The sequence below is a fragment of the Crassostrea angulata genome, chromosome 9, assembly GCF_025612915.1.
Source record: "Crassostrea angulata isolate pt1a10 chromosome 9, ASM2561291v2, whole genome shotgun sequence".
NCBI lineage: Eukaryota > Metazoa > Mollusca > Bivalvia > Ostreida > Ostreidae > Magallana > Magallana angulata.
The window spans coordinates 23,920,836-23,946,136 of record NC_069119.1 but is presented as its reverse complement, the minus strand read 5'-3'; the positions used below and the strand labels follow the sequence as shown (position 1 = coordinate 23,946,136).

Genomic DNA, 25,301 nt, shown 5'->3' with positions numbered 1-25,301 from the left:
TATCTAGAGAAGAAGACATATTTTGTTAAACATTGTAGAAGAGAAAATATCTGTATTGATGATTCTAATCGATTCCATTAATCAAAACACCAATGTCTGTCCCCATTAAGGATCTAGAGGGCTGGCCCCTAAAATATTCTATCATTTGTAATTATAAAATGAACAACAATTCTAGATAAGTGTAAGAACAAAAAATGTTATAATTCGTGAAACCTTTCGAATGAACTCAAGAAAAAGGGGCTGGCCCCTTTATTTAGGGGCCAAGACTGTCGTAAACTCTATTACAGATAACTTAAAAACGATACAGATTTTGTAATGCATTGTAGGAACAAAGTTATTGATCGTAACAATATCAGTTTGTAGAACTCATTTCCAAACCCATTGATGACGTAATTAGGGATTTTAGGGGACAAAAATCTTACATCTTTAATGTTCTGTATGAGAAAAAGCAAAACTTTTTGTTAAGCATTTTAAAGGATAATGACAATCGTTTACATTTTCTGAAAGGGAGTGGTTGAGGGGAATTCTGAAATTTCATTGATATTTTAATGCTATCGTTTAAAAATTGAACGGAAGACCTACTCGTTACTCGTAACGAGATCGTATCTAGTTATTATTATTTTTTTCCACAAATTTTGTGCACGAGATTTCTCGAAAACTATTCGACCGATTTCGACCATTTTTTCAGAGAAGATGAGTCTTGATGTAAACTTCATACGTTTTTGAGATTTTTCCTGTCGGCACTTCCGGTACCGGTTTATCGGCCATTTTGTACATTTTTACGACCTATTTTGTGCAGAGCTGATCTCAGAAACTATCAGAGATATGACTATGAAATTTTCAGGATAGGTAGTCTATAGTCTGAAGTTGTGCACTATTATTTTGTTTTACGCCAGTGGCGCCATTTTTTGGAGCTCGCCTAGGCACGAAAATTGGGTACGAATTTTCATTCAAATTCTTCATACGTTTTCATCTGTATCTTTTTATCAGTTGATATTTTGTTAAGACATATATAACAAAAATAGTAGATAATTAAACGTTCTTTCCAACAAAATCAAGAAAAAGGGGCTGGCCCCTTAAATTAGGGGCCAAGACACTCGTAAACTCTATTGCAAATAACTTAAAAACGATCAAAATTTTGTAATGCAATATAGAAGCAAAGTTGTTGATTGTAGCAATATTTATCAGGTAAAATCATTTTCACACCCATTTATGACGTAATTAGGGATTTTAAGGGGCCAAAGTACTTAAACTTTGATGCAATATATCTAGAGAAGGAGACATATTTTGTTAGGCAATGTAGAAAAGAAAATGTTTGCATTGATGATTCTAATCAATTCCACTAATCAAAACTCCAAAGTCTGTCCCCATTAAGGATCTATAGGGCTGGCCCCTAAAATATTCAATCATTTGTATCTCAAAAATGAACAACAATTTTAGATGGGTGTAAGAACAAAAAATCTTAGTATTCGTGAGAACTTTCGATTGAACTCAAGAAAAAGGGGCTGGCCCCTTAAATGAGGAGCCAAGACACTCGTAAACTATATTACAGATAACTTGAAAACAAGCAAGATTTCAAATATCTTTGGTACTTAGCCTTTTTTACAAAATTGATACCAGCGAGATTTTAGTCACTGTAAGTGATTGAGACACAAACTTTTATAAATGATAGACAATCGATTGAAGATATATTTAACGGGTTTTCTTTTGTCAGCCGTCACTTCCGGTACTCACCAGAAGAGTTCAAACAATTCATTTTTTTCACAAGTTTAACTGATTATCTTTGGTGTTTCATCTGCTATGATTAACAGTAGTGTACACTAAACATATGTATAAAAAACCCTAGCTTTTATTTTCATAAACCTCTTTTGTTTGTCCGTTTTCGGTCTCGAGACAAAAAACCTAGATTCACCAAGATCGCAGATTTGGCAGAGAATATCGATATTTCATCGTATCATATGAAAACAAAATCGGACGGAAGACCTACTCGTTACTCGTAACGAGATCTAGTTTCAATTATATTTTCTTTAACTTGCATTACGAGGGGCTCTCTCCCGTACAGAACTAATACTGGGAAAACCTTGAGCTTATTCTCTTGTTGTTGGACCCAGCCTCATAAAACCTCCAACAAGCCAACACGCGATTTAGTTTTCAGACTTTTTTTTATATATACATGAAATATACTTTTACGTGAGTTTGGTATGCATCAGCACCGAAGGTCTGATTCCAACTGACTATAACTTACAATTCAGAATGATATATAATGAACAATGGAACAACACAATGAAGGATTAACATTATAAGTACAGATGTAAGCTTAGTTATCAAACAGCTTGATCGAGTAAATCATGGCATTTTACATAAATGGATTTAGAAGTTGAAAGATGAAGTGTCAATAAACATAAACAGAAGTCAATTAAAAGATTAGCTATCCATCACTGATTGTGCCTCAGGTGGGATTAATGCTGCGCAGAATTTATAACGTTTATAAAACAGTTGTCGAAATAGATGAAAAGTTTTTGTAACAATTAACACAAAGTCCGAAAAAGTTAATTTACACAATAATTAAAAATAGTCCGAAAGACTGAATGTCACACCATGACACATGACATTGCACTGTAAACCCTGATGTGCACAAGCCTAAACCAGATTATTGCAAGTTTTATTGCATATGATACATGTACAAGTAGGTGTGTGATTAATGACCTTGTATTAGTATATCACTGTATAACTGTATATATTTTTTTATTGATATACGAATCTGAGTAATAAAGACATTTCTTAACTGCACTCTCTGCATGAGGACTAGCTGGTATTATTAAATAAAAGTTTTCTACTGGCAATGTAGGCAAATACATCTTCACAACAAATTGCATGCGTACATTTAAATATGTATGTTTATGCATATTTGTTTTCCCTTGGACTGAAATGTCACATTTTCATTGGTTTAAACGTAGCACGTGATTGCCTCATATATCTCTATATTTGTTCTGTGAGAAATAATATTAGGCAATATGGCCGTCATTGGTCGACGCTTCGCTTACTCATTTCGACATTTCATAGTATTTAATACATAAACCGCATGCCGTAAGTTCTTAAAGTATTTGGAGTAGTTGCCCTTTGAAATTCTTTAAAATTAGAGTAGTTGCCCTTAGAATATTGACGTCACATTGTTTTGTCTGGAGCAGAACAAAATGGCAGCGCCGAAATTTGCTCAAATCTCTGCAGAGGAAAGGGAGAAAACATTTAAAACTGAATAGCAACAAAACATTGTAAGTAAACATGGGTGAAGCAAGGATTTTTAAAGAATATTTGAAAGGTGAGATTGAAAATTTTGAAGAGTTTAAATGAGTTAAATTGGACGAGATGTTAGGCATCTTGTATACCAGTATACATAGCTTTACGTATTTGTGAATAAATATGTCGCTTGATAGTCCTCGGGAAAACAAAACACTTATTAGGTTAGTTACTGACTCACTACGGAAATATATTGGGTTGATCAATCTCATAGACGGCTCGGCTTCGCCTCGCCATCTATGAGATTGATCAACCCAATATATTTCCGTAGTGAGTCAGTAACTAACCTAATAAGTTATAATATGATTAAATGAACTTTTCCAGATATTCTTACAAAAAATATCGTTCTACGACCACAACCAAGCAAAAAGACAGCGCAGAAAATAACAACCAATAACATCACCCACAATTGCAAGTCAATTGCAAAACGCAGTAATTCTTTGTTTGACAGCGACCAAAAAATCAAATAATCATACAATGCTTACTCAGACATATATGATACATTTAGTTACATACATGTTATTATAACAAAGAACGAGTACTACTATAGTATACATGCATTCGTAACGTCATCAAACTGTATGTACATTGTAAATGTTTAATATACACAGTCACATGATCGTTGCACATTACCGTGTATTATTTTCGCGATTATATAATTTTTCGCGTTTCTCGCAATCACTTTAACAAGCATTGCAAGATATTCAATATCAGTCACATGCAATTATTAACCAATTACAGATTATACCCATTGATTTTTGCAAATTTTAGGGACACGCAAAAATAACTGGATATAAAGTATACAGTAACTATGAAACAAAACCAAAGACCTTTGATCAGAGCAATGAGGAATGAACGCTTTGTATACAGCTTAACTTGATAGGGCCAACATAGTGTCCTTTCCGATATATTTCATTTCATCAAATAAAATATCCAAAATGATTACATATACTATATATCAGAAAGAAAATTATAGCATTCATTTGATAGATATTTGTAAATACAAGCATCATGTAATGATACCAAAAGTTAAAATAAAAGTAACAAAGCACTACAACTGTCAAATGTTAATCCGTCTCGAAATAGAATTAAAATATTAATATCACATTTTATTAAGTTTAATATATATAATGTATAAAAAAAACTAGAGGTACTGTGAGCAAGCTCACAATTGATACCCCCGCTAAGAAAAACATCATAACGCGTGTATTTTTGCTATTATAGAAAATATTAGATGAATTTTATTTCACTGTCCATTTTGTATCAATAACAACTGCTCTATTTTATTAAACTGTTAATGCTTATAGGGGTAAACAAACCAATTTCTATCCTTTAATTCCATTTTATTTTAAATCAACTGTTAATGCATGAGGACATTTTGATCCTTCCGTTAACAACCATGACTCGAATCAAACGAAAGCCACATGTCAACAGTCAAGCAGCCATTTAATATTTAAACATTTTGAATTATTGGTATACTGAGCCCGATTTTTTCCGATTTTTTTTTCCACACATTTTTTTCCAAAAGAAAAATTTCATCGGGGCAGGCCATTTTCAGAGAGAAGGGGATGAGAATCTAAAAATAATTTTATGTGGCCTGAGATGAGAAAACTTTGTGTCAAATTTTAGCTTCTAATATTTCCATTAAAACAAGACATGAAACAGAAAGAATTTAGTATTTTTGAAACAATGACCTTGAACTTCCTCAATACACCTTGGGTTAAGGTCATGACACATTCTTAGGTCATAAGCAATCTTTGTGTGAAGTAAGAACTTCCAATGTTTCTCCATAAGAAAGATATGGACCGGACTATTATTTTGCATTTTTTCTGCCAGTGACCTTGACCCTGCCCGAATGACCTTGGGTCAAGGTGATGACACACCCTTAGGTCATAAGAAATCTTTGTGTGAAGTAAGAACTTCCAATGTTTCTCCATAAAAAAGATATGGACCGGACACGGTTGCACAGACAGACGGACGGACGAACATACAGACAGACGGACGGACGGACGGACGGACGGACAAGGTGATTCCTATATACCACCCCAAACTTTTTTTGCGGGGGGTATAAAAATGTGTTTAGTTGCCGAAATTCTAAATGAAAGTCCTAGTTAATTTCATTTTAATTAAGGAAGCTGAACAGTCAACAAATTAACCATCAGATCTGCCCTTGGTCAACATCATCCTAAACAAGCCTGACTCTCTTATTGAACAAACATCTAACAAATCATATCAAATATATGTATAAAACGCCACCACACAAAACCCTGTTCTTCTTGTTTTACAGTCGTCTAACAATTGTTGCCAGGGTAAGGTGGGGGCGGAGTGGGGTCATAGTCCCCTGGCCCTTCCCTAGGTTGGTAGCTTGGTGGTTCCTGGGGGTTGGAGTACTGTGGGGGTCTCGGTGGTGGCATGTTTTGCCGCACGGTAACCCTTAAACTCACCCCTGTAATAAGGACAACAGGTAGATTCCGAAATTCGTGGGAATCGTCGATACATTTCCTAGTTCTGTGAATCTGAAGTTAAAATAATATATCTACATTCTTCTTGTTTCATCGTTAATGGATGATAAAACATACATTAAGTAAAAATCCAGGTAAAATATTGGTTTGAAAGCAGACTGCAATAACTATCACAACACAATTCACACCTATACTCTGTCCCGGGTTTTTGCTTCCACCACTTCTTGCTTGATATTTCGATAAAAATAAATACCTTTGTGCTCAATCTACGTTCACCGCTAATATGAAAAATGTCCAGATTATCTGTTTTGAAACGCCCCTCTACCGCTTCAGGTTTCAGTACACATCCCAAAAATAGAAAGTCTACGGAGATTTTGCATTGCATCAGCCATTAACATGCCCGGGTGATAACGTTGAAAAATTGTGCGAGGTGTCCCGAGTACTTACGAATGGAGAAAAGATGTAAACATTTCCCATTATAAATCTCCGTAAGAATTTTGTTTTCGTTCTTGTGAACTGTTATGCGTGAAAAATGATAAATGTTCAATGAAGATATTTTGTATATATTCCCTTTTATTGATTTCAACTATACTTCTTTTACAGGTATGTGTATTTTTATAAAAAATCATCAAAAATTTGATGGATGCAATAACAGACTATAGTGTTCTATACCCATAAAACTGTCAAATGTGTGTGTGCAAAAAGGGAACACACCGTGGTGAGGGTGGGGTGTGTATGTGTGTGTGTGTGGGGGGGGGGGGGTTACAGTTGTGACTACTAGCATTAACTTACACAATAGCATGATCCCCCGAAAAGAAGCCAGAGAGGGAAGCAACCCACAATATACAGTGGGTTCATGCAGCAGTCCCAAGGGGCCGAGTAGTTGTGAATCGCGATTTTCATGTCTTCCGAGTCGCTGGTCCGCCTATCGTAACAAAGATCGGGTTCCTTATCCACGGCCCCGCTGAACCACTGCCGCATTGACGGACCGAAGTCTAGCTGTGAAAAGAAAATTGATGAAGTTACCTAAATATTTCAACGCCAATTAAGCAAATTAAAGTTTCTTTTTCCAGGCATCGCCGCATCAGGTTATATGTTGCCACATTGTATTAAAGGCTATATAGCTCTATGGTCCGATTTGGAAATGAAATGAAATATAATCTGATTAAAAATTTGATATTATTTATTTAAAATGATGAAATGTAGCAGCATGAGAAGTAAATCTGCCAATAAATAGGCAAAAAATAAGTTTTCGCCATATATTGAAAAAGTGAATTTATAGAACTGAATTTATAGAACTCATTCAGAAATGTTTCAGTTTCATTAAGAAGGCTGTAGGGTCAACAGTTACTCATCAGATTTGCTTAATTTTTTTTAGCTTAAACTATCATTTAGTGTAGACAAAATCCAGATATATAACATGGAAAAATTGAATATTTTCCTGTATGTTTCCATGTATACAGAGCTCTTGTGTAAAGGAGATTAATATGGTCTGAAAATGGCCACAACCATCCAGCCCTCATCGGATAAAAATATAGAAAAATTGAGTTATTCTTAACTTGCATAATTTGCAATAATATCTGCCGTGAGAAAATAAAGATTAATTATTAACTCAATCTATATTGACATTGCGCTATTTGCGTGTAATAAGTCGATAGAATTTGGATTCAACACATACAACACACATCTTAAAATACAAGAACACAAAAAAGGTGGATGGGGGGGGGGTCCGAGGGGGAAGCTTGACCTCCCAGACCGCCAAAGACATATTCTTACCTGCAGACAGAACTTTTTGCCCTCTTGCATGTGCTGAGTGATCTGCAACAACTTGTGGGTCAGTACTTCTCGGATCTTTGGATGCCTGGTGTTCACAAGGACTGCATATTCAGCTAAAAAGTCATCAGCAGACAAGTTAGCAAAACACATAACTGTGAGAATTAGAGTACCACAGCGATTGTGCAAGTATTATAGAGATGAATACTATCTACTATCATTTTTTGGGGGATATTATGGTAGGAAACTGCATAAATATCGATTATGTCAGCTTCAGTATTTGTTCTAAGATGTATCTTCTGTATAACTGTTTTTTCTATTGGTTCAATTTTTTTTTTAATTTTTATTGCATTTTTATTTCCTGAATGAATGAACTAATGACACTCAAATCTTAAATAGAGTAACTATTAATACATGTACAAGTTCAATTTTTTGTTCTCAAATTTAATTTGTTTCATATAATTTTTTTTTTTTTGTGAAGAAGATTTGACTTTGACCTCTCAATTAATGACCTTGATGTTTACCTATGGCATTGGCCTTTTACTTGACTAAATATGAATACAGAAAGATTTAATGTAAAAGTTGCATGCAGACAGACACACCAAAATCAGATTGCCTACCCAATTTTCAATCTCTGGAGATATTATAAAAATACACATAGTTACAATGTGTTAATTTCATGACTGTCTCTTATTTAATTTTTTACACTTTATCTATTTAATTAGTACATGTACTACATATAGTGCCTACGTTAGATTAGATTAAAATGGCCGGCAAATTGAGCCCAACCTTCCTTTAATCGCGTGTAGAGGGAAATATTAAATCATATATAAAAATATGATTTAATAATTCATGTATTGCTTTGTACTATTATATCCATGGCTAGAGCACACTTATACGTCCGTTAATTTGAGCCATTTCCTTAATTTTGTGTACATCTATAAGGACACATGACTATATGTAACTGGTATATTGCTACTGTCAGATTGTTGTGTGCGGTAATTTGAGTTTGATATCACCACAATTACTATTACATGTATTTCATGCAGTTCGTGATTTATTAATTTTTTTGGTTGTTGAAGATTTCAACCAATCGATAAACGGGGCGGTCAGAAATCAGTCATGTCAGGTTTTTTTTAGAGCTATGAATAACAATCAATTTCCGCAAGAAATAGAAGGAATCATACTTGGTGGATGTAAATATTTATTCATAAATAGCAAGTTCACTAACCATGTAGCTTGTTTAAAGACCACATTTAGGTATTTAATCAGGCAGGAGACGGTTTCAAATAATATACATGGGTGTACTTTTTCACAGAATTGCAGCTATTGAACTGTCTTGTTCTATGACAAAATGATGTCAGTGTAAGTTAGAGGTACATTGTAGCAAGGGACATTTTTGGATAAAGAAACCGTCAATATTTTCAAATGGTAAAAATGAGAATTGCTATATTTGAAGGCTCGTGGGTGTTGCTAAATTTCATGAAATGATCTTGAATGATTTTATTTGGTCAGGGGGAATGTCTCCATGCACTTGAAGTTGGTAAATAACATGTAGGACCTTAACATGAGAATCAGAGGATGTGAAACTTACGGCTAGACTTTAATTGAGTTGAATTGACTTTACACACGCAGTGAAATTGCAACTTACAAACTGATCGGGTAAAATAACACGGAACGTAAGAAGAAGAGATATACATAATTATACACGGGTAATCTGACTTGTTAAGATTCGCTCAAACATGCATACGGTACAGACTGCCAACTTTGTGCAAGGAATTAATAGCTAGGGGAGATCTAAAAAGCTAAAAAAAAAAAAAACATGGAAAAAGGTGAAACAGGCCAGGGTCAAAACCTCAGAAAAACCACAGTTAGGAAATATTACACATTTTTTTGTCTATTGATTTAAAAAAAAAAAAGATGTTAGCTAGGCCTTATATGGAGTAAGTGCGGGATGGGAGCTAAGGACATCATAGCGACAGATAGCGATGAGCTTTGACCTTACCTTTCCAAGTCTTGTGGACTCTCACCACTAGGTAGTGCTCAGTCTTATGGTGCTCCAGTTTCACATGGAACAAGATGGGCTTTGTCAACATTTCATCCCTGAGGCGCTCTAGTTCCTCTATATTGTTCACTTTAAACTCCCTGTAATTTACAAATAGGCCAGTAAAAATTATATTCTAAAACAAGTACTTAACAAAATAAATCATTATACATTTAGAAATATAACCTAGCTGCATGCAATATCAATATTAATAATAGTCTCCCCCCCACCCAATTTATTGTTAGAATTGGTGGGGGTGGAGGGGGCACTTTTCGTGGATTGCTTAAAACAGGTTCACGTGGACGTAATTTTAGTATATACTCTTATACATACAAAATGAAATACGACTTTATAACACTAGTTTATTAATTTGAGTAGGTTGTAAAATCATTGTAAAATATGCCTACGAATTCCACGAAAACTGGGCCACCACGAAATCTAATGATTTCAGAGTATAGTCTCTCCCCTCTCCCCCATCTTATTTATAATTTTTTGTGAGGAAAGGCTAAAAATATCAGATTAGATTGATCAGAGAGGGCTATAGTACCTAATTGAACATTATCATGCATTCACGGGTGCGAAAACTGGCTATATACTAACCTATAACCTAGAAGCTTTAGGAGCATAACGAAGTTACTAGCCCAAAGTCAACCCTTTATATATTGGAATATTCGCCCCATCCCCGTTTCTCTGTATACAGAAGTTGCTGTCCAACAAACTTCTTGAAAACAGAGTAAAACGTGAAATAAATAACCATAAAAAGTGAAATAAATAATCATGCAAACAATAGTTTCTGTCATATATTTAATTATTGAACCGGTTGGTTGAAGTAGTTGGCCCGGATGTGAATTCACACATTTCATTTTTTTTTATCTCACATGTTGTTTATGATCATCTAGCCAATAAGAAATGTATTTAAATGTGTGGACAAAAGCTATTTACACTGAGGATGTTATTAATTGTGAAAAATAGTTATTGTCCTGCAAGTGCATGAGTTAATTCGCTTATAGCGAGCACAGCTAGCCAGCAAAACCTACAACGTTTTTGGCAGCATCCAAGCATTTCTTCGAGCTCCCGTTGTGCTTTGCCAAAATGGCTGACTTTTCATTTGGACTTTCTGGTTTAAAATTTGTGAAGTTCATTGGCGGATCCAGAGGGGGGGGGGGGGGTTCCGGGGGTTGGAACCCCCCCCCCCCCCTTTCTCTGGGACATATGAATTTTTTTGAAAACGTTTAACGCCTATTTAAAGGCAATTTTCCCCATTTATAATAGAAATACTGTAATTATCTCAAATAATTGCTTTTAAAATTGCTTATTTAAAGAATTTCGTACTGCGTCCCATAATTTTGTTCTTATATGAATAAACCCTATCGATTTTTTATCGAAATAAAATACATTGTACTCCCCTTCAACATCTGGTGTTTACTACACTGAGTAAACATATGGAAAATTAAAGAAAAAATACATAAATTAAGCAGTATCGCTAAAATCACAGATTTATAATTATAATATCTACAATGAATCTTCTACTCAATTTTTTTTAAAAATTGATTATAGTTCATAGTTTTGAACTGACGAGCCATCGAGTAAAACGAAGTTCAAGTACGAGTACACGCATTCGTGTTACTTTAAAAAGCCGCTTTCAAATGTATTGTTTAGTTAATTAATTAAAGTAATTATAATATATGAGTTTTACTTCGTTTCATACGAAAAATACAAAGAAAATTACATGACCCGCTTATGCGGGTTATGCTATTTTTCTGGAATGCTAGCTACTTTCATACTGTCTTTTACAAAAATTTAGATTATTGATAATCAAAATTTGTACATGACAATTGTCATGTTGTATATCTTATTTGTTAAAAATAAAATATATCGGAAAGGACAATACCCACATGAAACACAAAAGAAAGCCTTTTTTGTTTTGTTTCCAAGAATCGGAAATTCTTAACAAAAATACCGTGTAAAGGGTTTATATGTAAACCATTGTGAAAATGCCCAACTTTTCAAAACTTTTCTAAATATGATTGCATGTGTACTAGTGCCGGATGATGTAACGCATCCATTACAGAGGTCACATCAAGTTCCCTGGAAAAATACAATTGCTTTTACCATTGTATTACACACGTACCATTTATTCAGCAGATAAATTATCCCCTTTCTTTTGTCATATCCTATCATTTAGATCTTTATTTACGAAGACAATCAATAGAAATCAAAATCGATAAATAGTTCAGAATTTAAAAACATCAAAGACATAAAAAAAATTACCAAAATATTCATTTTTATAATAGTTTGCCGTAATTAGTCTGAGTTATTTTTTGTTTCTTAGTGTTTCTTTTCTATCAAGCATGGGCGCACTTTCTCATTGCTGGAGACTTGGGTTTCTTGAGGCTAGATATTATGCAAATCTTCCTTACCTAAACCAAAACGGCAAAACGCTCAATAATGCAGTGCACTTCGCTGTTGAAATATATATGAAATAGATAGTGAAGAAATAAATGTTTATTAAATACGGTTGTATACGCACGGAAATCGTTCAAAAAGTCCTGATTTATTGACAAATAATGAATTTTGTACATATTGGTTTTCATCAAATGGAACCCCCCTTTTTCCAAATTGCTGGATCCGCCTCTGAAGTTTGTCAGTATCCTACACAGTTGAGTGAGAATTCAGGTAGCTATTGAGTCACACATCTCCATTTTTACGTACTCTGTTGACAAACGTACCAAAAGAAAGTTTATGTACTAGTAACTAAAGACGTTCTTTATTTCCAGCCAAAAATATAGAGGTGGATCAAGCATCCCTACTGGTGTTGTATGTAATAATTACTCGCTATTTACTTGCTATTTCAGTGTAAACTGCAATCTCTTGGCTGATTAATGTTTGTTTTTATTAATTCCATTATGACTTATATAAGGGGATGCTATACATGTACATTGATGTGAAAAGTAGTTCCTGCTGTGTTTGCCCGATCTAACGGTCGCGCTGAAATTTTCTCCTCCTGTTGTCTATTTAATTTTGAGTTCTTCAATATAGTATTTCTTTTTTTAGGAACAATGGTTTCAACTTAAGCATCAAACGATGTTTTATCAACACATTACAACATTCTCTTCATTATTTCTGTTAAGCGAACGTTTAGGCTTAGTTAACGATAGCAATGCACGTTGCAAAAATGTACATTAAAGAGCATCAAAGATTTTGATTTGGCAACAAAGTTAGATATATGAAGTTAAAAAGCAAAATAAATAAAGTTAATGCAATGTGCAAAATCATAAAAATTTACTTACAAAAAATAATCCCTGCAAAATATATCAAAAAGCTTGATAAAGAGATTTTGCCTAAGTCAACCTGACCTACAGTCCCAGTTATTTCACCCAATCAGGACAAAATAGCCACAATAGGTTGATTTGGTTATTTCAAACAGCTAGGATAAACTAGAGATCAAAATTTAAAAGACACAGTCCTTTATATTGAATCTTAGATTAACATAAGTAATAAAGATTACAGAGCTCACCGACACCAGGCCTAACAATTCATATTATATGATACCATAGTTAATGATCTTAATTGATATATTGTGTTGTACTGTGTGACATGTTATTGTATAAATATTACATTACACAATATTGAATGATATTTTTGTAATTTTAATACATGTACTGCATTGTATTTAACTATATTTACCAGTACACAGTGTATTGTGTTCTAGGATATAGTATTTCGATTTAATGTAAATAAGGAATAAGGAATCATTCTTTGAGTATTATGAGGTGATAATTTTGGTCGGGGCGTGATCAAATCCAATAAAGCCCAATTAAAGGGCTTTATGATAGATTTGATCACCACGCCCCGAAAGTGTTTATTATTTATATAATTTTTAGTCATCGTACGATTAGATATTTTAAATATAAATAAGCATACCCCGCTGGCGCCTCAATTTGGCGTCATTTGTATTATGGGTTATATAGTACAAAATCGATACGTAGTATTATCACAGGCAAAGATACTGGAAAAAGTAAATATTATTGTATAACATCATATAATTAAACAACAAATATTGAATCATGTCATATTGTATACGATATGATTTTGTGTTATATTGTATTTTATGATATGGATCATGATATGATATCATATTATGTAAATATTATTAATATATGGTAAATTATGATTTGCCACTCAATGATATAGTAGATATCATGTTATATGATATCATTATACATGATATTTCAGTATGATATGAAAAATCAACATCATTGTATCATATATATCAAATGATACAATCTCATATTACATTAAAACACGGTTACAATGAACACACTTATAGCGAATTAATGCTTACAACGAAAAGATTTTCATCCCTCGTGACTTTATTACATGCTGTAAACTTTACAGATATAACGAATTCAGCTGACAGTGAAGCAAAATCGCCCGTCTCAGGCACTTCGTTATAAGCGTGTTTAACTGTATATACTAGAGCATCATATCATACAATTTCATATGATAGTATACTAAAAAGTAACATGATATGACATCGAAGCGTATGACATAATCCTATAATATTTTTATAATTTTATATCATATGATATCAAAACAGTGCCTTTCAATCTTATTGTTGCAATCGATTGAGACGCGCAATTATCTTAAATTTTGTTTATCTTAGTAAAATACATGTATCTTTTATATAATATAATAGTTAATATAACTGTTGGTTAACATGTACAATTACAATTTAATCAAATTAAGGTATAGCTTTTATTGACATTAGAAAAGTGACAATCTGCTAAAAAAACCAATCTGCTGATTTTTACCTTGAATACGATAGGTTTATCCAATTGTCCTCTCTGTGATTCGAAGGCCCTGGACACAAGTTGTACAATAAATGAGGATTAGCTACAAAATCCCCCCATTTCAGAGCCGTGTATGCCGGCAATTGCGAAGAGTTCTCGGCGGTGTCTTCCATTTCCTTACAAACTCGAACTTAACAAAATGAAGTTTAAAGTGAAAAATGGGAAATAACCACGATAGTGTACTTTAAAAACATCCTGGTTGGGATGTGAAGTTTTGTTATCTTAAAGTAATTGTACCCTATTTTATTTATTAAACTGAGGTAAGGTATGAATATGACTGTATTTTCCCTGACTTCCGGTAATTCAAGCTCATTTAAATAGCGACTTATCTCGTGAAATTTTCCTTCTTCCTGTTGGCTTCCAAGTTAAAACGACAATTTTTGTCTCTCTTTTGGAGGAAGTGGGAAAACTAAGAGTAATTAGCGAAAATTGCAAAACCAAAAATTCATCATACCTGGTCCAGATGACAAAGAAATAGGGATATAACGTGATTCCGAAAAAAAAATATCGGAAAGAATTTTTGTCAAATACAGAGTCCTATGAGGATGGAGATATCAGTCTCTGATAAATTGATCGCAGAAGGTGAGCGGTGAGAAACTATTGTTTGTAGTAATTACATTCATGTATACTAATTTGTACTCTACGTTCATCACATGTCAACACAGTCAATTAAATGTAAAACGGTTTTCTGTTTAATATTTATGAATCAAAATTGTATCTTATTTGATGAATACATTAACATCCTTATTCAAAGGTGTGGTTAGAAAAGAGAGAGAGAGAGAGGAAGAGAGAGAGAGAGATGCACCAACCACGGGAAAGATGGTAAGCTGTTTCAGATGTTCCAAAATGAGGCACGCTTTATTCCAGTGTCATGCAACAGCAACTTACATGAACACGTATTTCAGCTGCAGTTACTTTAAATTAAAAAGAAGAGCCAAGGTAAATGTTCAGTTCACCGTTTACTTTCGTAAGTACCACAACTTCAATCTCGAGTCCAAAGACTGATTTAGTAAGTACATTTTCTTGCAATGTGACGATTGCTTTAGAGAACATGCCTACATGTATGAATGAATGTTCACTTGGTTACTGTATTAAGAGACACGGGTTGTAACGGTGTAATGGTTTAATATAAAGATCTGATTTGTGATTTGCAGTTGACTGGCTAGTGTCGAGAGTGTGTTCTTCTAGATGGATCCAAGATGAAAGTACAAGTTGCATGCGAGGAAATTGACACACCTTACTTTATAGGGGATTCTGAAGAATATGTATGATGTAATCATAGGGAACATTCCAGACGCAAGAGACCCAAAAGATCCAGATATGAATTGGAGTCGCAGTACCGCAAATGTAGTGTTAACTAGACCACAAGCTTGCAATGCAGGTAAAAAGACTAGGCCAATTTGTGTTTCAGATATTATAGACTTACATGTGACACACTGCGAGCAGAAGAGAAAAATGCTACAGTAACTCTGGATTTAATTCGTGGTTAAGTTGGAAAGGATACAGAGGCAGACCCCTAACGTTCATTTCATAGATTTATTGAAAACTTAAATCGGCCAATGTTGAAAATGAAAAAAGTTCACACAATTATAGTTGTTCCTGAAAAATTCAGGACAAAAATATGAACATCCGAACATTGATCTCTGATGTCAGGACATTAAGGCATAAAAAAGAACAATTGGCAGAGCGTATCAGAGTCTGAGGTTCTTCTGCTCGGTAGTGAAAGGAGATGTCTGGCGACTTTGTTAGTTATGTAACATTTGTCAAAGGACAACTCCAAAAGGTAGGATAATAAAAGAACCTTTTGGTAAGATGCCTGAAACATTGTAAGCGTGCTGCAGTAGATTTGTTTGGCCCCAAGTTAACCAGCAGCGGACTAAAAAGAACCGGCACATCTTCACCATTGTAGACTTTGCTTAACGGTACCAGGAGTCGGTGGTGTTAAAACGTATAAGAGCTGATGGCCGAGACAAGTCGCGATCGTCTACTCTCATTTCGACAGCTGACGACAACGCCGTACCACACCTTGAGTATTGGATTGGTCAAGGGTTTTAGCCGAACGCTTAAGAAATGATGAGACGACTTTGTGCAGAGGGCCCTAAGGACTGTGACATGAATCTGCAGCGCTATTTGCCTTTCGTGACACCTCTCAAGAAACTCTCGGATATTCAACTTTTGAATTGGTTGAAGGTCACACAGTCAGAGGTTCTATGTGGATTTTTTGTGAGCTACGGACAAAAGAGGTATCGGATCCTGAAATTTAAACAACTTATCAGTATGTTTTAGATTTAAAAAATCGTCTTCAGTCGACATTTCAAGTAGCCAAAGATAATCCGGAGAGATCAGTCACATACTGAGTTGAACATATTTTATTGACTACTGCCAAAAGGATTGGACACAAGTTCAAAAACTTAGAATGTCCTCTTCCTTGTACATAATATATTACAATGCCATACAATGCCAGTCACCTACTGTAACGACCGGGCAGGGCCGCGAGACATGAGGAAAGATGAGAAAGTTCTTGACTTGCTACCTACCTCTAACAAATTATTGATACGGGTGGAGAGGACCTTACAGAATAGTTCAGAAGGTAGAAAGTGTAGATTATAAGGTTGATGTTAACGTCAGATGATTTGGACTGATACAATAAACATGGAAAATTGAGGAGGATCCGGAATACCAGTAATCCCTTTATGATAGAGAGAAAACAAACCATGAAACCAAATAAAAAGTTTTAATGTTTGAAAAATAAGCAAGCATAATACATATAATTGCAAAACAAAACAAAAACATATAAATATCTGAATGTAAATATGAATGTTTAGTAGCACTATTTTAACGTTTGATTTTGGACATATTTTATTGATTTATATATTGCAATGGGATTGGGCACAAGCTATAAAAACATAATTCGGCCTCTCCCTTCAACTTATATAGCAGTATATAAATGCACAACAGTGTCTCTGCTTCTGACAATAAATTTGTATCATAAATACCATATATATACTTGCAGTTAGTGAACTTTAATACTATACATAATACACCTAAATTATTAATTAGTGTACATAAGCATTTATTTAGTGAATTTGACAAAAAATATGGGATTAAAAAATATGTGATTTTGTATTGCACTAAATACAGTTAACTCGTTTCTTTTAAGTATACACAATATTAATCAGAAATTGCATTTTACATCAAGTTTGCGTAACCTTGACTACATATAAGAACTCATACATTTCTCTTTTTCATACCTAATTCATAAAAGATTCTGCAGGACATTAAACAATGACATAATTTTGAAAGGAGAGCTGCTTTTTCAAAAAAAAACCTCTACTTCTCAATGAATAAACACTGTCAATTAAGTAAATTTTTCACTGTACGTGCTGTGGAGCAGTGATAAATACATGTATAAGATTATTTCAAACATTTTCAATGATAAGTTACTTATAAATGGCTTATTTCTAAAAAAAAACAAAAAAAAAAACCCACATGATAACATTGTATTTCCTAAATTGACATGCATGCATGCAAAAATGTCATCATTACAATGCAATGAATATGGTAGTATATGGCAAAACAAAGCTACACATAATTATAGTCTATTAATAATTTACTAATATCAATTATCATAAGTAGACTACCAGTTCCACACGGGTAAGTATGAAAGTTGTAAAATCTCGATGATCATTAAATTATTTTGGCATTTCCAAGTAACATATTACATGGCACATTGTAAACTATGATGTACAAAAACCATATACCGTTAATTGCTACATGTATACTTTAGCTGAGTTTTGTTGCAAATATGGATGAAAAATGACCTTCTGCAGGTAATTAATTATATTTATGTTATTAACAGATTTATAAACAAATCTGAGCAATTACCACAATCCTTCACTGCAGTTTCTACATTTGTGGACAGGCTAATCCGATGAATGTATTCTACTGGCAATATGTGGGCAAATTCAGCAGCCGTTAAAATTGTTCTTTATTTGTTCACAACCAAGCAAAATAATGCCACAGAGAAGTACAAACACAACAATATCTAAATTTGGCCTTTATCTAGACCTATATAATACGGAAAATCAAATTAGATTCAGTCATTCCACATATTCCATATAAGTCAACTGATCAGAGATAAAATAAAAATGAACCAATAACAGGTTTATTACCAACAATGTACTTATAAAATGCTAAATTCAAAAACACAAATATGGGATACTAATCCCGCGTGCTGAATTTATATCAAAATTGTAATTCATACACACAATGACAAGATTGTGGCACAATATTACATTTAAAAAAAACCAACATCGACCCCATACCATAAATTTTCCTTTTAAACAACACATGTTATGCACATGTATGTTACATGTATTTATATATACATATATATATTCTTAAAAAATTCAGATCAATCTACAAAATCATTTTAAAAAAATAATAATAATAGACTCATGGTTTGCTTTATTATTTGTTTAGCTGTTATCACTAACCAGAAATTTCAGTAAGTAGATACAACATAATTAACTGTATGAAAAGAAAACATGTTAAAATCAAACTTAGGGAAAATTCGAAATGAAATATAAAGGACAACAAATCAAACATCAGATCTACCTTAGTTTTATAGATATGATTTGTGAAGCTATAAACTATATTTTAGTTAAGAAAAAATCAATAGATTTTAGCTTTTGATCATTAAAATTTTTCTAGATCTTTATTACATGTTATAGCTCCTCTTCTAAAGAGGGTCAATTTAGTCTATGAAAAATGGCTGCGACCATCCAGCCCCCTTAATTGTATCAAATGGTAAACAATCAATACTTTTCTGAAAAAAATCTCTCATGAATGTGAAAATGAGGCAGTTATCAAAACATGAAGAAGAGAACACTTAATTTGTACAGCTTCATTTGATGCTTCCAAAGAAACCAATGTAAATACATGTACAAGCATGAAATATATCAAAGTTAACAATACAAATTGTGCTGTCTCTGAATAGAATATCATATTCTACAGAGTTGTTAAAAAAAAAAATGCTCAAAATTGCTGAGATTCCAGGTTTTCAATAATTGTATGTTTGGCTATCATTTAGTACAGAAAAAAAAATCAAATATTTTCAGAATTTGAACATTTTCCTCCATCTCAATATAGATCGATATCTGCGATTAAAAAGAGGATGAAAATAATCTAAAAATAGCCACAACCATGCAGTTCTCTGACCCTCTCGTTTAATAGTCATCTTACAATATCACTGTAATATTTACAAGCATTGAACACTGCTGCACAAAACCACTAAACCCCCTTTTTTTACAATTGTCTAACAATTGTTGCCAGGGTAAGGTGGGGGTGGTGTGGGGCCATAGTTCCCTGGCCCTACCCCAGGTTGGTAGGCTGGTGGTCCCTGGGGGTTGTAGTACTGGGGTGGTCCCTGGGGGTTGTAGTGCTGTGGTGGTCCTGGTGGTGGCATGTTTTGCCTCACTGTAACCCTCAAACTCACCCCTGTAATTAGGACAACAGGTAGATCCCGAAAATCGTGGGAATCGTCGATACATTTCCTAGTTCTGTGAATCTGAATAAAATAAAGTAAAATAAAATTCAAAATTTTTTATCTTTTCATAAAGCTTACTTATTATACAACAAAGTGTATCTTAAACAATTATAACCCTCATACTATACATATATTTCCTAAATAAGTGAATCTAAAAGTCAAGTGCTTTTCACTTGGGGGGAGGGGTATACGTATATATTGACAATTCTGACTTACACAATAGCATGGTCCTCCGAGAAGAAGCCAGAAAGGGAAGCAACCCACAATACACAGTGGGTTCATGCAGCAGTCCACTGGAGTCGAGTAGTTGTGGATTGCAATTTCCATGTGTCCCGAGTCGCTGCTCCGCCTGTTGTCACATAGATCTGGTTGCGAGTCTACAGCCCCACTGTACCACTGCTTCATTGCTAGGCCAAAGTTTAGCTGTGAAAAGCAAAAAGATGGGATAAGAACAGTATTAAAAGGCCAAGTAAATCAATGTTTTGTTTCTCAGGCACTGCCACATCTGGTCATATGCTTTATAATGTTCTGCTACAATGATTAAATGCTGAAGCTATAATATAGTCAGATTTGGGGTACAAAAATTAAAAAATATTCATTGACAATGAATAAAATACAGTATGAAAAGTCAATCTGCCAATTACTAGGCAAAATGTTATTGCCATTTTGAAAACGTGAAGATTTATAACTCAATTTTTCAGTTTTAGTTAAAATAGAAAAATGAGTTATTCCTCTTTGCTCTTTTTTTTTTTTTAACAAAAACAGGAATAAAGTACCTATTGCTCCTCTGAGAAAATTAGGCCTGATCTATTTTTCCTCCATGCTAATTAATAATTTTATTGATAAAATTTAAATTGATTCAACACGCACAGTTAAATCGTTCAAAAACTAGCAATTTACCAGGTAATAACATTTGCCGAAATATAGACACAGGTATATATTGATAAAATATGGTCTGCTATTTTCTAATCTAGTTCAATGTAAGATGTATGTCTTTTCAAATTGACATGTGGATGGATTGACAATGATGATCAGGTGACCAGACATATTCTTACCTTCAGACAGAACTTTTTGCCCTCTTGCATGTGCTGAGTGATCTCCAACAACTTGTGGGTCAGTACTTCTCGGATCCCTGGGTGCCTGGTGTTTACAAGGACTGCGAACTCATCTAAAAAGCCATCAATATATATACTGGTACATGTATATATTATAAGACAACTTGGATATTACACTTGACTGCACGAGTGAATTAGATCTCAAGTGCCAATGATAATTTAATCACTGACAATAATTTATGAGAGACTATCATTATCTTAGTATAAAAATTATTATGACGGACTCAATATTTGTTACGCTTATATGTACGTTACTATATATTAACTGTTTTTTCGATTAGAGCAAAGATTGACAAGGTACGGTAAACAGCAAAATCGGCCCTGTTTTCGAAGTGAACGAAATTTTAAATGAAATATTTGGAGAATTACCTTATTCTTTATTTTACTGACTGAATTTTAAACCAATAAAATTGATTTAGTTATAAAATATACTTTAAGCCATATCTAATCAACAGGTGTCCCATACCACCCATGAACAAAGGACGAACCAAACAATTCCACATCTTGTATATGTTGTACATGTATATTATCATGACTAAATGTATAGTGCTATATAACATTATCATGCTTATTATAGCTTTATTATTGAACTGTGAACCACTGTAAATTAACAGGCCTGACCTTTCCAAGTCTTGTGGACTTTCATTACTACGTAATGCTCAGTCTTATGATGCTGCAGTTTCACGTGAAACAAGATCGGCTTTGTCAACAGGTCATTCCTGAGCCGCTCTAGTTCCTCTATACTCTCCACTTTAAACTCCCTGTAATTTAAAAGATTTAAGTAGGCTAGTCAGTATACTTAAAATATTTTATCTTAGCTAGTCAAGGAGAAAATAAATCATTAATCAAAAGTAAAGAAGCCTAGCTGCATGCAATTATATTTATGTACAGCTTCCCCCCCCTCCCCCCCCCCCAATTTTTATTAATTATGTATAGGGACATGGGAAAGAGACTAATAGTTACAGCTAAAAAAAAAAAGATTAGAGAGGGCTACATTTTACTGCTGCATTAAAACTGAATGAATGTACTAGCCATTTTGGAACCTCTGTAGTAATTGGTATTTAGATAATGATTTAATTTAGGAAATTACAAGCAAAGCTTAATTAAGTAAATGAAATTTGTGCAAAATCTGCAAAAACTAAAGTTATCAATTAAAATACATGCTCTTGAAGAGTTATCATTAGTATCAAAATGGGCTTCAAATGGCCTAATACGAAACATGATTGTACTAAAGCACAAAAAGAGGCCCATATTACTCACCTGAGCAAGACACCCATGATAAAATCAGATTTATGGAGTGACTGGAGTCATACAAAATACCTCAGCAATTGTAGTAAGAGATTTTTAAAAAATTTCTATTCTTATGCATAGCATTGAGCCCCTTTTGTAACAGGGTAATTGAATTTCATAGTCTAAGCATTGCAGTTCTGAAGAAAATCTAAATTATTAAGCAATTGTTTATATATCGATAAAACTACATCAAACTTTGAGCCCCTGAAAGCCACTGTTAGTCTAACAATTGAGAATCAACAAAATGTTAAGATGTTTGCACTTAACAGTGTATACGTGCCAGGTAATACCATATAAAATAATATTTTAAGAATAATCTTAAGTTTATATATCCACCTCATTGTGGCCTGATTCTACTACCTGAGGAATGATGATCTGATCAAACTTGAATCTACCCTAGCTACCTAAGGATGCTTTGTAACAAGATACAGGTTTTCTGGCCAGTTGGTTAAATTTTGAGAAGATTTTTCTCTATGTACAGTGATATACATGTATTCTTAAGTACAAATTTGAACCCCTCCTCTGACCCTCATATTCCTATGTTAAACTTTGACCCCCATTGTGACCCTACACCATGAGGATCATATTTTGAACAATCTAAAATCTACACTACCTGCATGATCAAGCTTGTGAGCTATATAAATTTGGTTTTTAGAAGATTTTTTCTCTTAATATTCTTCGGTAAAAATTTGACCCCCTTTGGGGCTTATGACGCTGCCTCCGGAGATCATGATTTGATCATACTTAAATCTACACTACTTGAAGATGCTTTCATGCACACAAGCTACAGCTTATTTAATTTTCCGGCCAATTGGTTTTTGAGAAAAATTTTGAAAAATACCAACAAATTTTCATTAATTCTAAATCATTCCCCCTTTAAAGGGGACCTGGGTCTTCATTTGAACAGAAATGAAAGCAGTCAGAAATCTCTATAACCAGGAAAACGTGAGATATTTCAGACTAAGATGAAAGCTTTAAGCTTTAAAGGGACTTGGACACGATCTGAGCTCAAAATTTTCAAAATTTATTTTTTCAAATTTTATGTCTAGAATTGTTGATAGAGATGTTTTCAATGCTTTGACAAAATTTAAAAGTCAAGTATCGAGTTACAAGCGAGTTACAGAGGGCAGAATTCTTTGTTTTGTAAACAAAGCTCGAGTGCACATATTTGTTGTATTGGTATAAGTTTTAATCTAATGTTGCTGTTTGTTGTAATGAAATTATTTATGAACCCACTGAATCAGTCTATCCTGTTTCCACAAGTTATTTTGATAGAGAAATGGCAATTTCTTTACTTTACAGTATTTGTAAACAAACTTATAAGACTCGAGCTTTGTTTACATAACAGCAACTTCTTTCCTCTGTATCTCGCTTGTAACGCGACTTCTAACATTCAAATTTTGGCAAATCATTCAAAATACAAAAGTAAACTATTTTATACATAGAAATAAAAAATAAAATTTTCATTTGAAATCGTGTCCAGGTCCCTTTAAGTGTGGTTCAAACTGGTCCAGTGGTACTGCGCGCATGGAGAAGATGAAATGTATGAAAGGTGAAAAGTTTACGACAGCAACATTGAACAACTGACAACGGACAAATTTTGATAAGAAAGCTCATCTGATGAACTAAAAATATAGACTATATAACGTTATAAATATATAAGCTGTAGTACTTTCTCATGTTTAAAAACTTGGACATGGGTAGGAAGACTACAAATGTTTGAGTTACAAAGCTTTATAAAGCGAGAGAGAGAGAGAGAGAGAGAGAGAGAGGAGAGAGAGAGAGAGCGTGTCGACGGCATGTTTATTTTTTACCTGTTATTGGGGTTAGTCCATATTCCTGCCATGTTTATCACATTGTCCTCTCTGCGATTCGAGGACCCTGGACACAAGTTGTACAATAAATGAGGATTTGCGACAAACTCCCCCCATTTCAGAGCCGTGTACGCCGGCAATTGCGAGGAGTTCTCGGTGGTTGCTTCCATTTCCTTTTGCTCTCGAAATTTTCAAAATGTCGTTTATTGTGAAATTTGGGGAATTCCCACCGCAGTTAAAAACATCCGGGTTGGGATGTGGTTTTTTTTTATCAAGAATTAAATATATCGTGTTTGTACTTATATCTCAGTTGTAACGTTTTATATATATTTTTTCAGACTATTGCCAGTCTGCATTAGTAAGGTTATGTGTATACAGATTGTCAGTCTAATTTCCTATCGGGTTCGTTACTCGTGAAATCATTAACTAGGTCAAGGTCGATCGCTTTACTCGTGTGAGTCGATTTTCCCAAATGGACCCAAATGGAACGTCAAACGACCCAAATGAAACAAATGAACCCAAATAGAAACAAACGACCCAAATGGAAACAAATAGAAATTGAATTGTACTATTGAATGTTTTATTTTAAAAATAATTTCAATTATATGATAAAGAATCAATAAATATGAATTTTAATTTTGGCGATTTTTTTCCCCAAAAGTAATGATTTTTGGAAAGATGCATTGAAATCAATGTTCTATGTTATAAAATCTTTTGATGATAATTATATTGAAGAAATCTTTTTATTTATGCCTATTTGGTATAATAGTACGAAAGCCAATTAAGCTCATTTTCGTACAAATTACGAATATATTAAACGCGAAACTTTCGCGAATAAACGCGTGACTTTCCGAATAAACGCTTTTCTTTCGGGAATAAACACGAAACTTTCGCGAATAAACGCGAAACTTTCGCGAATAAACGCGAAACTTTCGCGAAAAAACGCGTTATTTTCGTGAATAAACGCTTTACTTTCGCGATATAAGTTATATATTATAATATATAATAATAAACGTTAAACTTTCGCGGATAAACGTGTTACTTTTGCGATACAACGCGAAACTTTAATATAAATGTCACCGGGTTCACAGGTGAGTGACTGTCA

At 33.8% G+C, this 25,301-nt stretch overlaps 2 protein-coding genes and 1 long non-coding RNA gene across 3 annotated transcripts; 1 reads left to right on the top strand and 2 right to left on the bottom strand.

The window, feature by feature from the left end:
- Positions 1-2,050: 2,050 nt before the first annotated feature.
- LOC128163180 (uncharacterized) lies at positions 2,051-14,618 on the bottom strand. The gene is made up of 6 exons (XM_052826708.1): positions 14,391-14,618; positions 12,867-12,878; positions 9,538-9,677; positions 7,536-7,648; positions 6,552-6,758; positions 2,051-5,813 (listed from the first exon to the last, which is right to left on the bottom strand). Exons 1-6 carry the CDS (start codon positions 14,540-14,542, stop codon positions 5,589-5,591), a joined length of 849 nt encoding a protein of 282 aa, XP_052682668.1. The 5' UTR covers positions 14,543-14,618; the 3' UTR covers positions 2,051-5,588.
- Positions 14,619-14,799: 181 nt separating this feature from the next.
- On the top strand, positions 14,800-17,915 carry LOC128163410 (uncharacterized). Its single transcript, XR_008240785.1, has 2 exons — positions 14,800-15,011; positions 15,584-17,915. It is a non-coding gene; the product is annotated as an uncharacterized LOC128163410 (long non-coding RNA).
- On the bottom strand, positions 17,150-24,465 carry LOC128163409 (uncharacterized). Its single transcript, XM_052827016.1, has 5 exons — positions 24,197-24,465; positions 21,714-21,853; positions 21,033-21,145; positions 20,194-20,400; positions 17,150-19,998 (listed from the first exon to the last, which is right to left on the bottom strand). Exons 1-5 carry the CDS (start codon positions 24,364-24,366, stop codon positions 19,747-19,749), a joined length of 882 nt encoding a protein of 293 aa, XP_052682976.1. The 5' UTR covers positions 24,367-24,465; the 3' UTR covers positions 17,150-19,746.
- Between the last annotated feature and the right edge of the window lie 836 nt (positions 24,466-25,301).

Bases quoted from the DNA above. Each gene is read 5' to 3' on its own strand.
- LOC128163180 (XM_052826708.1), bottom strand. From the start codon at position 14,542: ATGGAAGACACCGCCGAGAACTCTTCGCAATTGCCGGCATACACGGCT. The intron at 7,649-9,537 runs GTAAGGTCAAAG...ATGACTTTTTAG, and splicing joins AGTCCACAAGACTTGGAAAG to CTGAATATGCAGTCCTTGTG. The intron at 6,759-7,535 runs GTAAGAATATGT...TTCTTTTCACAG, and splicing joins GCAAAAAGTTCTGTCTGCAG to CTAGACTTCGGTCCGTCAAT.
- LOC128163409 (XM_052827016.1), bottom strand. From the start codon at position 24,366: ATGGAAGCAACCACCGAGAACTCCTCGCAATTGCCGGCGTACACGGCT. The intron at 20,401-21,032 runs GTAAGAATATGT...TGCTTTTCACAG, and splicing joins GCAAAAAGTTCTGTCTGAAG to CTAAACTTTGGCCTAGCAAT. The intron at 19,999-20,193 runs GTAAGTCAGAAT...TATTTTATTCAG, and splicing joins TCGGAGGACCATGCTATTGT to ATTCACAGAACTAGGAAATG.